Source organism: Pectinophora gossypiella, chromosome 2 (assembly GCF_024362695.1).
Source record: "Pectinophora gossypiella chromosome 2, ilPecGoss1.1, whole genome shotgun sequence".
NCBI lineage: Eukaryota > Metazoa > Arthropoda > Insecta > Lepidoptera > Gelechiidae > Pectinophora > Pectinophora gossypiella.
Genome location: NC_065405.1, coordinates 5769631 through 5783647, shown reverse-complemented (window position 1 = coordinate 5783647; position 14017 = coordinate 5769631). Strand labels below are relative to the sequence as shown.

The following is a 14017-nucleotide window of genomic DNA, read 5'->3' as shown; positions in this document are numbered from 1 at the left end:
AAGTAAGTTTTATATGACGTTTTCTATAAATCTTCCAAAAAATAATCTTCTCTTTCTTCAATGTTCTGTTACACAATTCTGAGTACTTAATAGTCTTATGAAATGCTATATAATTTACTTACACACCACTTTAACTATATTTTCTTTAATAAGGTAACTGTAAAAAATTATATACCGGACTTCATAGTCACAGTAGTCGTTTGCAAAATTTGCTAAGCGAGGATTAAAAAGTGGGGTGTCGAGCTGCCGGCTCTCCAGTGTGCGCCGGCGCAGCGACAGCTGACGTCGCCACTCATTACTAGCCATTGTTCCCGCCAGTAGCGCCTGATTGTTATCACTCACTTTCTCATCGACGCCAAATTATGCACTAACCTATACTATACATGCTAATACAGCATTAATGTATATATTCCAATCATGCCAATACAATTCGATAGACTGATAACATTTTAATTAACCTTCAAACTACTCATCAAGATTTCAGTTCAAAGAAAGCTCCAAAAACCATACCAGTATTACAAGTTTACAAGTGCTGCCTGCACTGAACCGAAACCCATAAAAGCATTTTAAAGATCACACAGCAACATTTTCGAATATCAGTCAACAATACGTATAATCATACGACGTGATGAAAATCGTAACAGAACGTTACGACATAATGGCCGAGGTAGTTACGGCAGCTATACAATATTTACGCATACTTTATCGTCAATCAATAATTAATATCTCGGGGCCGACGGGTGAGACGCTCCCGAATTTCGCCGAGAATGATGAGGAGATCGCGTTCGCGTAATCGAACCGGCAAAAAATAAAAAATGAAGCAAATACGAAATACTCCATTACCCGCCCGGCTTCAGACGACAGTGGAGATGATCAAACACACAAAAAGTACAAATATTTTATACAAAGACCCGTTCCACTTTCAATATAAATAAAATACAACTCTACCGTTCTGCATATCTGTTTAGGTGACTAAAATCGATATCGATATTTTTTTTTTTGCATATTTCGAATTGATAAGTATTGAAAACTTGTAGATTGAACTGTCGAGCTTAGAGGCACGTGCCATCGTGAACGAGATTATAAAAATAAGAAAAAATAACTAACATTAGAATTGGACTGTGTAAAATTTTAGATTACGTATTTGTATAAAACACAATTAATCCGGTAGAGCGACTCTAATTGGAAATGGATTTTGATCGATATTATCATTAACTTTATTAGCATTTTCATATTTTCAGATGATTTGCATTTAAGTTCGTATTCGATAACTTAACATAGCATGACATCTCTATCCCTGCGGGATAGGTGCAGGTGTATCGTATAATACACGCACTCCTATTAATACTAATACAGTGTTTCAGGGTATGCGAGTGTTAAATTTTGTGCCTCGTCATATAGATTTTTGTAAACGAAAGGAGGCTCCACGGAAGATGAAACCTCTCCTGCGCATTGTGTATGCAGGGCGCGGTCGCCCGCGGGCCACGTCAGCTATTTGCTGTGTCCAGAGGGCTAAGCCATTCAAGGCTAAGGCGCTCGGCCAGTTTTTGGAGGTTCCGACTTGATCCATCAGGACACTTGACCAACCCTGTCTGGACTGGTGAAATATTTGTCATTTTATCCCGTCATTAAGCGACACAACCTGCTTGGGTACTGTAATAGCTCGAACATGGAACGAGCTGGTTTTGAAAATGCTCTTCATGTTAAATTCGGAAAGCTGTTTATAGAAACTCACTATTTCTCAAGTATTTCGTTTTCAGAGAGCACTTATTAAACTATCTATATCTATTTTAATGTAACTATAATTATTCGTTTAGAATTTGTGTTCTATATGAAGTCACTAAAGCTTTCGTAATGTAAGATACAACTTATTTTGGTGACTCAAACTTGATTTTCCGGGCACTTGATAACCCCTGCACATACAAGACCGATTTGTTCAAAATATTTGTTTTTTCTTAGCAAACTCACAATAAGCGTATTATGGTTTCAAAGAAACCATATTGTTGATTGGTTGGAACCTGATCAAGAGATAAAATATCAGAGCTATATCCAGTGACAAACTGTATCTTCCTCTATCGTATGGATTGTGAGGTGGATTACTAACTCCTTCAACCCTGTATAAGAATCGGGAATAGCTTTATGAGAATTTGAATGTTTACTTTATATATGAGTAAGGTTAAGGTAATCTCCCAATAGGTACGTTTCAATAGTCCCAAAACGTCTATACCAAAAAACCGTCAATTGAATACTTTTTAAACATTTGAGGTTAACAGTATTTTAATGAATACCTTCAAAAGGAAGTTGCTTCTTTCCTGCTCCTACACAGCTGCCTTCAAACACGTGTCACTTTCACAGTCCGTAATTACATGCAAAGACGCATTTGCAGATTAGGAAACTACGTCTAAGTAATACAAATGCTTCCCCATATGTAAGTAATCCTGGGGAGAATTCGCAAATCTGTCGAGTAATCGTCGTCCATTATTAATTACACTCCTCAAGTGCCAGATTATCCTTATTACCGCACCACAATTCTGGCGACGTGCATTCTACAGCATATGCGTATCCGTACCGGGAGAAACCGAGAACAGATTGGTTGACTATGATTTTCTCAATCGAATTTCTTAACTATGCTAATCGACCTCATTCTAAGTTTCTTTTCATATAACAAATAACTTTTTAAACCGACAAAATTTCAGTGTAACAATTAGAATGTTCCCATAAGTGTTGACGCAACATGAATTGTTAAAAAGTAAGCGTGAAATTTCAATTACAGCTCAAATAATAGTTTAAACCTTTCGATTTCTACGGATTAAGTAACCGAGTACCCTATTTTAAATAGATATGTTTCTAAACTAGTAGAAATTGTGAAATGGAAATTAATAGTAGTAGTGTGTTTGTGTCTGCGGCGAAGGCGCTGATGGCGGCGTGAAGCGGCGGCGGTGCGCAGGCGCTGGCCGCCGCCGCGCCGACTATAATTGCGCGAGCGGCGCGCGGGCAGATTATCAGAAGCAAGTGCGTTCGATAACGCATGCGCACGAACGCGTGTTATTAAATTTATTCCTTTTTCGCCGGAATCTGCATAATGAGGGGGGCAAAAAACCAGGTAATCGCTAGAGTGCGCGTCGTCTTCCCTTGGAGAAAGGCGGGCACTCTTTGTCTGATGTACATTCACGTATGATGAATATTTAAGAACTTTGCATCCAATATTTTTATATTTATTATGGAAACTCAGACGATTACAAGCGATTATTTCTTATCAAAGTGTAGCGTCGTTTTTATAAGAGGTCTAGTGTGTTATTAAAAGTGCTACTTGAGCATGTGTTATTATTTAATAAGTCCGATACCATGTCGGCCCGCGGCGCTGTCGATCCTGACACGTCGCGCCGCCACTCCCGCGCCGCGCTCTATGTGCTACCGCCCTTAAGCGCTATTACAGATAACTGGGCTCGTTGTATTATAATTTCAATTACGTATTCTCTTTACTTTTTATCGAGAGTCTTCATGTAAAATAAGTACAGTTGATCATGGTTCATGTTGTAATTGATTTCTCAAGTATTTCGTTTACAGAGAGCACTTATTTAACTGTCTAAATCTTTAATGGATTTTCAATATAAAATGTATTCAAGAAACCTTTTGCGATTTTTTGAAAGGCGGACAAGATAATCCAGAAAATTAGAAGAAGCGGCAATCGAAACCTGTCCAGCCGTGGGCTACCAAATTCCTCACCCGTGCACTCGCACTTCAGTTTTTATCCGTCGCGTTATCTTCGTACGCTCAAAAATGGTGCGCGTTCCCTGTACGTGCATGGCATTGCCAAAGTCCGAGTTGTGATAAAACATCACAATGTCATTATGCACAATTTCGCATCAAATCTTATCTCATGGATGTCACAGCAGCTCATAATGTTGAACCTCATTATTCGAAGCAATTTCTTGTGTTCGTGAGAAATCGGCGTTGTAACAGGATCGGGAGCCGGTAAAAAACTCCCGCGCGTGTCGTCGGCCGCCGGCCAGCAAGTAGCCAGTAATTTATGGTTAGTTTTTGGCTGCGGCGGCGCAATGCGGCCTCGCGGCTTTCGCAGCCCGCGCCCGGTCACAGACCCCGCATCACTCCGTCAATCTCCACTACTTATCCGTCCGCGCCGATCCCTTATATTAATCATTTTCTTCCCAAAAAGAACGAGCTGTAATAAAGATCCTATCGAGCCAACGCCGGGAGCAGCGTCGCGGCCGTCGCCCGCTTACGAAACTTCAGAATTGACAAACAAATATTGCAACCGATACTTCTTATTACAGTGTATATGATTGACTATAAACTGGTTCATTGTGCCCCCAAATTAATCTCGGAGCTTAGCTGCGTCACAAAGGCGGCGGCGCGCCTGAACGTACGGTGGCTATTACAGACACCACATTATAATTACCTTTTTAAATAGGTTTTTTAGTGTCCATATTAAAACGTCAATGTAAATAACTTGTTAGCCGCAATCTCATTTCTGGGCGATTGGATATTACAATAGTGTACGTGATTTGAGAAAGGTAACGGTGTCGCCGCTTTATCCGCGAGATGGAGCCTATTACATCGCGGGAGCGGCGCGGGCGCAGCGCGTGCCGCCGCCGCGCGACCGGGAGCTTACATGCGCTTCAATCGATTTGTTAATCGAAAAAAAAAGATGCATCCAATCTAATCTCGACCGAGAGTTAAACATTGTATCATCAAGCAATGACTGGTAGATTTCAAGCATGACTTAACCAGACTACGTGGTATTCAAACACTCGAAATATATTTGGTAACGCCTTATCATTACTGATATTAATACTATAATTTTTTCGTCAAATTTTAATTTTCAACTCGCTAAAAGCATTAAATTCAATGATCAAATCAACATCCCTTGACAAAGCATTCCGTACTCGGGACGGGGCGTACGTGATGACGAAACTCAATTCCATCTCACTATGACATCTAAAATTCATCAGAATGATTTTGTGTGTGTCTGTAATAGTGTTACAAAGCGGGAGCACGTGGCGTCTACGTAATGAGCTCCCAATGCGCGCATTGTGCCCACTCCGGCGCAGATTGGACCACGGAGTATTTCACCGCGTACGTGTGTAATTGCACGGATTTTATTTATCTACTACCCACTATACACTCGGTTTTTGTAGTAAGCCCGGCACGCGCCAACTTTCTAACTACGTAGTAATTGTGTTTAGGTAGAGTTTTTTTGTTACTATTTCGAAACGACTAAGTCATCATCGATAGAAGTGTAACGGTGTCAATAACGTTTTAGGTATCTTTGTATCTTCCAACTCTATATACTTGCTCAAAGTGCGTTATATTACTTGTTATTGGATTTCCACTATGACTGCAATTTAATTGATAGTGCAGAACATCAAGAAATGCCTAATTCGTATTTAATTATTGTAATCAATAGGTTTCTGCGAAATATATATCGTCATTTTCTACCAGGGAAATTACGAACTCAATCGCTCTACATCTCATTTCTTAAACACTACTTACTTACATAGTAAAATCTCGTAACATCGACCTCAGCTGGCCGAAAATAATGATAAATAAACGGGACGTTGTTACAACCAGGAATTGTTAATACCAGGAATAAAAATAAACTTGCTTTACAAGTCAGTCGATTACATAAGATTACTAAATCTTTTAAGGGGCAATGTATACGTTTTTACAATAAGATTCCCATTGACATTCAGAATTTGCCTTTCAACTGTTTTAAGACAGTAGTTAAACAAAAACTTTACAAAAAAGGTTATTATAAAGTTAGTGATTATTTAGAAGATATGAATGCATGGGATTAACTGTCTGAGAACTGATATTAGGCAGCTAAATTACTCAATTGTATACCAATATTTTATGTTTATTTTTATTTTTTTAAAGAACGTCTAGGGCCCTGTGCCGAGGTTTTTCTTGCAGCTTCTTTTCCCCGGCTATACAGGTTGTGAGAAGCTGCAGTAGTTTTAGGCGGACGAGACGTTCGTTATGTAAAATTGACGATTCAAAGTGTAACTATGTTACCTACTGAATAAAGATATTTTTGAATTTGAATTTGAATTTGAACCGTCATTGAGCATAGAATTTAAAAACAGAATCCAATCATTGCGTATCATAACAGTACAGGCTTCGTACCAGCACACGATATCAGCAATAGGTAATACAGAGTTATCGCTCCGAACAATAATCCGCGATAATGGATTAGCTCACCCGGCGAATATTTATAAACACCGCTATCGATTTAATCGGCAAAATTTGAAATCGAATTGCAAACCATCGATTATTGAACATGACATCCTGCCAGTACCAAATGATAGCGGCCAAGAAATTGGTATCACGTTCCAAAATCAATAGCCGTCGAACTAGATAAAAGAGCAATGTCAATTTTAAATTGAGTGCAGTGAATGAAGTATTGATATCGATACTTAAGTAATTTGATTTCTTTAACTCTGTAAGTTTGTAGTAAGTTACGAAGAACAAAACTACAGTTGACATAAAATTTTATTTTAATGGCAACAATTACTATTGCCGAGTTTACACTTATAAACATGAAAATGATGATTATTAAATAATATCGGAACGAAATGGCCATGTAAAGTTAGATATCAATAGAATCTTGGATTTATTTCCTTACTTGGAATATTAACAAACCAAACAAATAAACGACAATTTGACAATCACATTAAAGAGACATTATAATCTCAATTGCCACTAAGTAAAGTCCAAACGACTTCAAGATCTCAGCCTCATATATCTCTACATTATTATACTACTAATTTTAATAACTAATTGTCCGTACTATTATTATACTATATACAGTAATATTATTATTATGTGTATATGCAAATTTGAACAACGATAAAAAGGCAGGTACAACAACATCCGTTCCAATGATAGGATTTGCAAAGCAGCATATATGATTGCGATGCACTTACCAAACCGTAAACACTGGTCAACTTGTCCCCTTTCTAATGTTAATGTTTCCGTTACAAAACTTCCTAACTACAACTTACTACATATGGCTACAGCTAATCTACAGCTGTTAGCAACCCACTGTTGGACGCAGGTCAGGCTTTATACAGTTAAAAGTTGTCCGAAAAAAATGATAATAAGAACATTTATTTATTAGGTTTCAAGCTACTGATTTGGCTTAATGATTACTGGCAAGTGTGAATAAGTAGGTGCCTAAAGGTCCACATACATTTTTGCGTGACTTATTAGTGGTTTACCTAAGATGGCATTAACTATATGGCCGGACAAATAGGGAGCGCTGATGGTTCTCACCCCGTACAAATATTTGAGACAACAGGCCTGAGGGTGCCCAGTTAGGCGCGAACCTCGCTCAGTATACCCTATAAGCTACCTTACGAAATTGACAATAGCAAAATTATACTAAACTAGAGGAAAATCTATAGCAAATAATTCGTTTCCCGCAAATAGTTAGCTAACCACAAACAAACCTGTCTGTCTGTCGGTAGTTAAACTGCAATCACTTGTGCAATATTTCGATGTTATCAAGATAAATTAATTGACAATGCGACACTGTTCTTAAGAAGTCGATTAAAAATGTTTTATAATATACTGATCAATTAAAAAGTATTTATCTTAACTAAAGGTCTACATAGATCTACCTAGTTAGTGTCAGCTTGTGGTAAAATCAAAAATTCTGCATTTTTTTTTTTTGTAAAAAAAACCATAATGTGTTTTCAGCATTCGTTCAGAATTGGTCTACCTTATTATATTAGTTATTTAGCTGGTTATCATAACACTATTATGTAAAGATAAGAATTTGGGGTCATTGACTCAATATATACCTACATTTTATTACTTTCAATAACGTAGTCCTTTTAAAAAGAAAGTTTAATGGTTGATAATTAATTTTATTTAAAAATCGTTGATGAATTGATATTTTGATTATAGTTTTTTTTATTCAAACAACAATTTTGTATTAATTAATAATTTCCAGTAATCTATTATAAATGAAGGAGCCGTTGTTATTGTGTTCCTAATAAAGTTGCTGAAAATATCATCAATTCAATGACTCTATGATACAGTAATGATACGTACTCTATTATTTCGAATGCAAATTAATTTTATCAAGATGAACTTGACTGCTTATTGTCTAAAGTGCATTAATTAAATACTTATGTCAATCTAAACACTAACTATAACAACCCCAGTCTATAATAATGCTAAACTACGTCAGGTTTTTTTATATAGAGATTAGATAAAGTGCTCCTGAAAGCAGCTTTTCCTGAAGGAATACGACAATAAAGTATGCTAGAAAACTACAGGACTTCTCTTAATTTAGAATTTTGTAACCAACATAAAATGTTGGAATAAATTTAAATTTTGCACTTGTAATTACCAGAAAATTAAGTGATGAGGAAAAATTTACGTTCACAAATTAATTAATTGGCAAAAACTGACCTGTGACAGATCGCTGGGCACCTCGGACTTGACAGTGTTGGCCGCAGCCCACGCTTCGGCAAACGTCTCCATAGCACTCTGGAAGTCCATGTTGCCGGCTCACGACATCAACATGCCGAAGTGCGACCGTACAACGCGCGGCGACGCGTGCGATCGTGCCGGCGGCCCGCGCAGTACTGAACCTCGGCCCCGCCCAACGCACCGCCCGCAACGAGAAAAACCGATACCCACCATACCATACCACCGAGCCTTCCCGTTTCAGCGCTTTTCTTTTTTAAGCCGCTGTTTTAACGAGTTTCTTTTTTCATCCAAAGCCCAGCCCACGGCGCGGCGGCTGGGCGGACGCGGATTATTTACACTTGTAATTCGCAGATTGCACGCGCTACCTAATTTGTTGTGCCAAATAGAACACACTGTTATCTCGATTAAGTCTAATGCTGCTTCCATTTATTTTGTTCGTTATTTAGTTCGTATACTAACAAGAGTATTATAAATATTTTGGTTTAAAAAGACTAAGCATAGTCGCAGCTGAATATAAATGAAACAGAACATGAACTCGACTTCCGTTTCATTCCACCTTAACACCTCCTTGTAAATCTTAATTAAAGCGTAGTCGATTTAATTTTGCAATTTAGGAAGCTATCAATGTGGCTAATTGCAGTATCCTTGCAAGAGGCGGCGGGGAACATTTTTATTCATTACATAAATCACGGAGGCTTCTCTGGGCGGGATGTAAGAAAAAAATGTCACGGCTTCACATAATTTTGTACGTGTCCGTTTAAGCGATATTACCTTGCGGAAGGTTAATTTTTCTTAATTTCTATAGCTCAAAAGATTCCTGCAAGTTAACGACCTGAAAAATTGTAAAATTAAGTGGCTCGAATACTCTGTTAGTGATAATCACGTTAAACATAGACCATAAATTGGTAAAGAATGCCATTGTGTAGTAGCCACAGATGTAATAAGTAGATAAGATATCATTGAATCACGTAAGTAATAGTCTATCTCTCTCTCTCTCTCATTCAAATTCACACATTCTAAACAGAAAAATCCCACAACGATCTCAGACTCATAGACCAACAAATACCTACTTGTTTACAATTTTCTTACCGTTACCTAGAAGTAACGTAACTTTGTAGACAAAGCGGCCGCCGAGATAACAAAACAAAATAATATGTACATTTACGGTACTACCATAATTTGTAGAAAGATTATCGAAGCATAATAGAATACAGCATGGTAACAGGGTAGGTTAGGTAGAGAGGGGTACAATATCGATAAAGTAGGGCAGTGTAGGTGGCTTTGTATCGACTTCTTTGTCCGACTGCCGAGATAAAACAATGGCAGATCTCGTTAGTATCGACGCGATTGTTCGCTGGCTGCTGTTAGCGTACTGCAGGGTGGAATTGTGTCTTGATAATTTGTTGATAAATATATCTCTGTTTGGATAGTATTGTATAATGTAATGCATTTCATTGCCACTGTGGTCTAAGATAGCTCGGTGGAATGGGGTAAGTACTCACTCATCGTGCAATGCCTCCGACAACCTCAATTTGGATATATTTGTGAGCTATTTTTAATTTAATTATGAGAGACTCAATAAGTTCAATTATTTTCTTGTTTTATAAATAACTATTTTACAGCTATTATACGTTAATTGAGTACCAATACTTAAGTAAGTAGGCAAGAGTACAAACGCTTGCTTGACAATTCACAAATCTGTATTACTTTTTATACACACTGTTCGACAATAAAAATTCTTGGTACTGGACGTGTTCCTGTAGTTATTAAATAACTTCTAATGTATCAATATACATTCCACTCCTTAAATCAATATTTAAGGAGTGGAATTCTTACCGTCTTCTGTATTTCCGAATGCATATAGCCCGGGTGAGTCAATGCCTTCGGGTAAGTCTGGGGCCAAGAGCAAACCCATCAAAAAAAAAATAATTAAAAGATGTGTTGATGTTGCAGTTTCTTGTCATTTCTTCTCCTCAGCCATAAAATCTTGCGAAATGATGTAGATTCCTGAACAAGTTTATCCATGATAATTACTCTAAACAATTCTGATTTATGATAATAAAACATAAACGTAATTGTTCTCAAAATCAATGATCTATACACAACAACAGTAATCTTAAGCAAACGTAGATTTACTAAGTAGTTACTTCACAGATTACTTTACGTAACGAGGTTACAATGAGATAACGTAAACTACTGTCCGTGCGTCTTATCGACTATAATATCACAGTTCGACGTCTGAGATAAAACAATGCTTGTTCGAGTGTCCAAGTTACTCTACTGTTTTGTAACTCGACGCTTTGTTCTGTTCATTACCTACTTTAATGTGTAATACAGTTCAATTAAAATGTAGCTACACACTTAAAAATACATTTATCTACGCCTCTATTTACTACTACTTACACTTTTGTTAAAATTACACTTTGATAAAAAATAAATATTTTGAGTTATCTTTAATCAATGTGGAGTAGTTCTAGGATAACAATATTTGATACTGTTCATCGTCTCGAGCATATCTTACGAACCAAATAGTATTATTAAGGTAATAAGTATACAGGCTGTTAATGGCATCGTAACGAATACTAAGGCGGATCATTTAGCTCGTGATACTGAGTTAATATGTAATGGATTTTCGGTCGTTTAATAAAAACAAATAAAACCAAAACGAAAATAACAGAGTAAATAATTATAAATTGCAAATCGAATTCTAATCAAAGAATTCAAAAGTACCAAAACAATTAGACTCACTTGGCTCGACAATCATATAAATTTTTTTGTTCACCAAGTATAATAATAATGATTAATAATTTACAATGTTATTACATTGTTAAAATTAGTATATACATACATCATTAAATAAATAATAGTATATACATCATTAAAATTAGTATCAAATTCATTCTGAACGCCGCAATTCATTAGTCTATGCGGCGCTTATTAATCAATGTTACAAAAATTACATTTAATTTACATCGGTGGCACTTTACTGCGGTCCCGAGTTGACAACTATAACTACTTATTAATATTATACTTTAACTTAGTTAGTTTCAAATGAAGTCGGTAATTATAATGAAGTAGAAATTTATAAAATTGTTAAAACATTGTTGGAATTTAATTATTTCCAGAGTTATCTTACAAATACAAATATTTGTAGAGCGGATGACGGATAATAGGATTACGAAAGCAGTATATAAAGCGAAGGTTGGTGGTAGGGCTGGCAGAGGAAGACCCAGAAGGACGTACATTGACCAAAAAGGATCTCCTATTTGGTCAATGTACGCAAGGACTGATCTGTCCTTAGAAATGGTTTTGTACGTTCGACTCTGAACCGGCTTGCATACATGAGATGATTGGTGAATGTAGAGGAAGCAAGAGAATTATGTCAGGATCGTAGAAAATGGAATTCCATAGTCTCTGCTTGCCCCGGTGGGAAAAGGCGTGAGTTTTAAATATATGTAAGTACAAATATTACATACTGTACAAATAAGGAAAGGGTTACAAAGGACGATATTATCTACTTGCATTTTGATAATCTATTATTCCTAATCCCAAAAACATTCTTTATTGAACCAAATCAAGGAAACTTATCAATATGTACCATGGCAATAGTGTTGAATATATTAGGTAATTTAGCAAATAAGCGTATTGTTTCTTTTTCTATTCTGTAAATATACAATTTAGTTTGATAAGCAACGAATTTATCAGTATCAATTACCGCGGTGCTCTTCTGCATATTCCTGCTCTACCACTGTATCCACAATCCAAAACATATGGAAATTCTTAAAAAAATATTTTACCACATCTTTTACTCATCCATATCCTTTTCTATTTGTATTTACTCGAATAATATACACAATTACAGGAGAAAATCCTTCTACCATATTAGCAAGCCAATTTCCCAAGAATTCGCTCATAAAATCAGCAACACAGTTATTTAATAAATGTGTATTTTAAAACAACCATTTTTTGTGTCAGCCAACTAAGGCTTATACAGATACTTGGTACAACTTAATAATTAAGCGCTATTAAACTCTATTTATAAACTCAGCCGTTTATATTACCACGATGAAAAATATATTTTTCAATTGTTCTACTTATTCCAGCCAAACATAATGTAAACTATGTACTTTATATGTGCAACATATGTATACATATTCATATATGTACAGTTTTATATATAGATTAGAATTCCAAGTGCATAACTAGAAACATTTACTGACCAATGAATTCGTACTAAATATAAAAAATATCCTGTATTCTCGTCACCACCTTACCTATAAGTAACACGAGTAAATTGTAAAGTCACACACGTCATAGTAAAACCTGCGGACTAACTGTGTAACTACAATTATCACCTTGAATGAAGTCTTTTAGCTTTTTAGAGGCTCTCCATTTCTGGTTTAGCTAAAAATAGACTCTACCACCACAATGTATCACTTGGTCCTGATACTTAAGTTACAAATTGAGCTTTGTTCTTATAGTTTTAAGGAGTAAGAAGCTGTGATGTGACCGCATATGGAAAGTTGGTTTCATGTAATAGATTTTACGCGATATCGGGATTGGAAGTCAAATGAAACCACAAATTGTTGTGTGTTATACGTGTTATGGGATAAAAAATAGATATGAATATTGTTATAAACGTATCTTATAATATTGGCACCAAATGGTTTTAATTTCAAAAAAAGATAATAATCACTTCAGTTTCAGAAAAGGTGGAAATACTCTATAGGGTATGATGCTACTAACTATGTGATATGAAAGGAAGAGTTACAACTCGTAAATACCTTAATTTCAATTTAAAAAAGTAATATTACTTTTTGCTGCTCATATCTATTTGTAGAGACATGTTTACTTCAGATTACGTTACATATAAAAATGATCCTATAAGGGTTCCGTTTTACCTTTTGAGGTTCGGAACCCTAAAATTGATGTCTTGTTTACAGGTCATGCATCGTGTCAAGCAATTAAGGTCACGATGACACATTAACAGCTCGCTGTAAACACGAACGGAGCGCAGATAAGGCGCCAATAAGCTCTCTAACTCCCCCCTCCCCTGAAATCTCGCCACTGAAACGTCTACATAAACTTTTCCTTTACATATCCTAATCCGCCTATATCCGAGATACCAATGGCAAGGCTAGGCGTCGACGTTCGAAAACCTCCTCCAATGCGGGTTTATCCGTTATCCGTAGATTAGAACGGTCTCTGTCTGGCGCGGGGCGGGCCCGAGCCACGCCCACCGGTCGATGCGCGCTGCCGAGCATTGTGCCGTTATCTATCCGAGAGACGAGACGCATCATCCGGCCCGTCACAGATAAGCTCCGGTAACTCAGGTTGATGACGTCACACTCCGCCACTGTGCCAACTTGCTCCGTCACGGCACACGTTAAACAACGACCACTCTACTCGGCACACACTAGTCTACAACTCGCTGGCTGGCGTTACCTCTATCAAACACAATGGCTGTCTTTTTCTAACGATTTACTAGAGAATTGTAGTTATAAAACTCACAGGTCTGTGACGTCATCGCTATAGTACTACTATACGTATACGT

General features: G+C 36.8%; 1 protein-coding gene across 1 annotated transcript in view; it reads right to left on the bottom strand.

Moving 5' to 3' along the window:
* LOC126373133 (homeobox protein dve-1) overlaps positions 1-8601 on the bottom strand; it is an 86002-nt gene extending 77401 nt beyond the window's left edge. Inside the window, exon 1 of the mRNA XM_050019157.1 lies at positions 8443-8601. Coding sequence (XP_049875114.1) covers positions 8443-8532 — 90 coding nt within the window. The 5' untranslated portion in view covers positions 8533-8601. The remainder of the gene's footprint in view (positions 1-8442) is intronic.
* Between the last annotated feature and the right edge of the window lie 5416 nt (positions 8602-14017).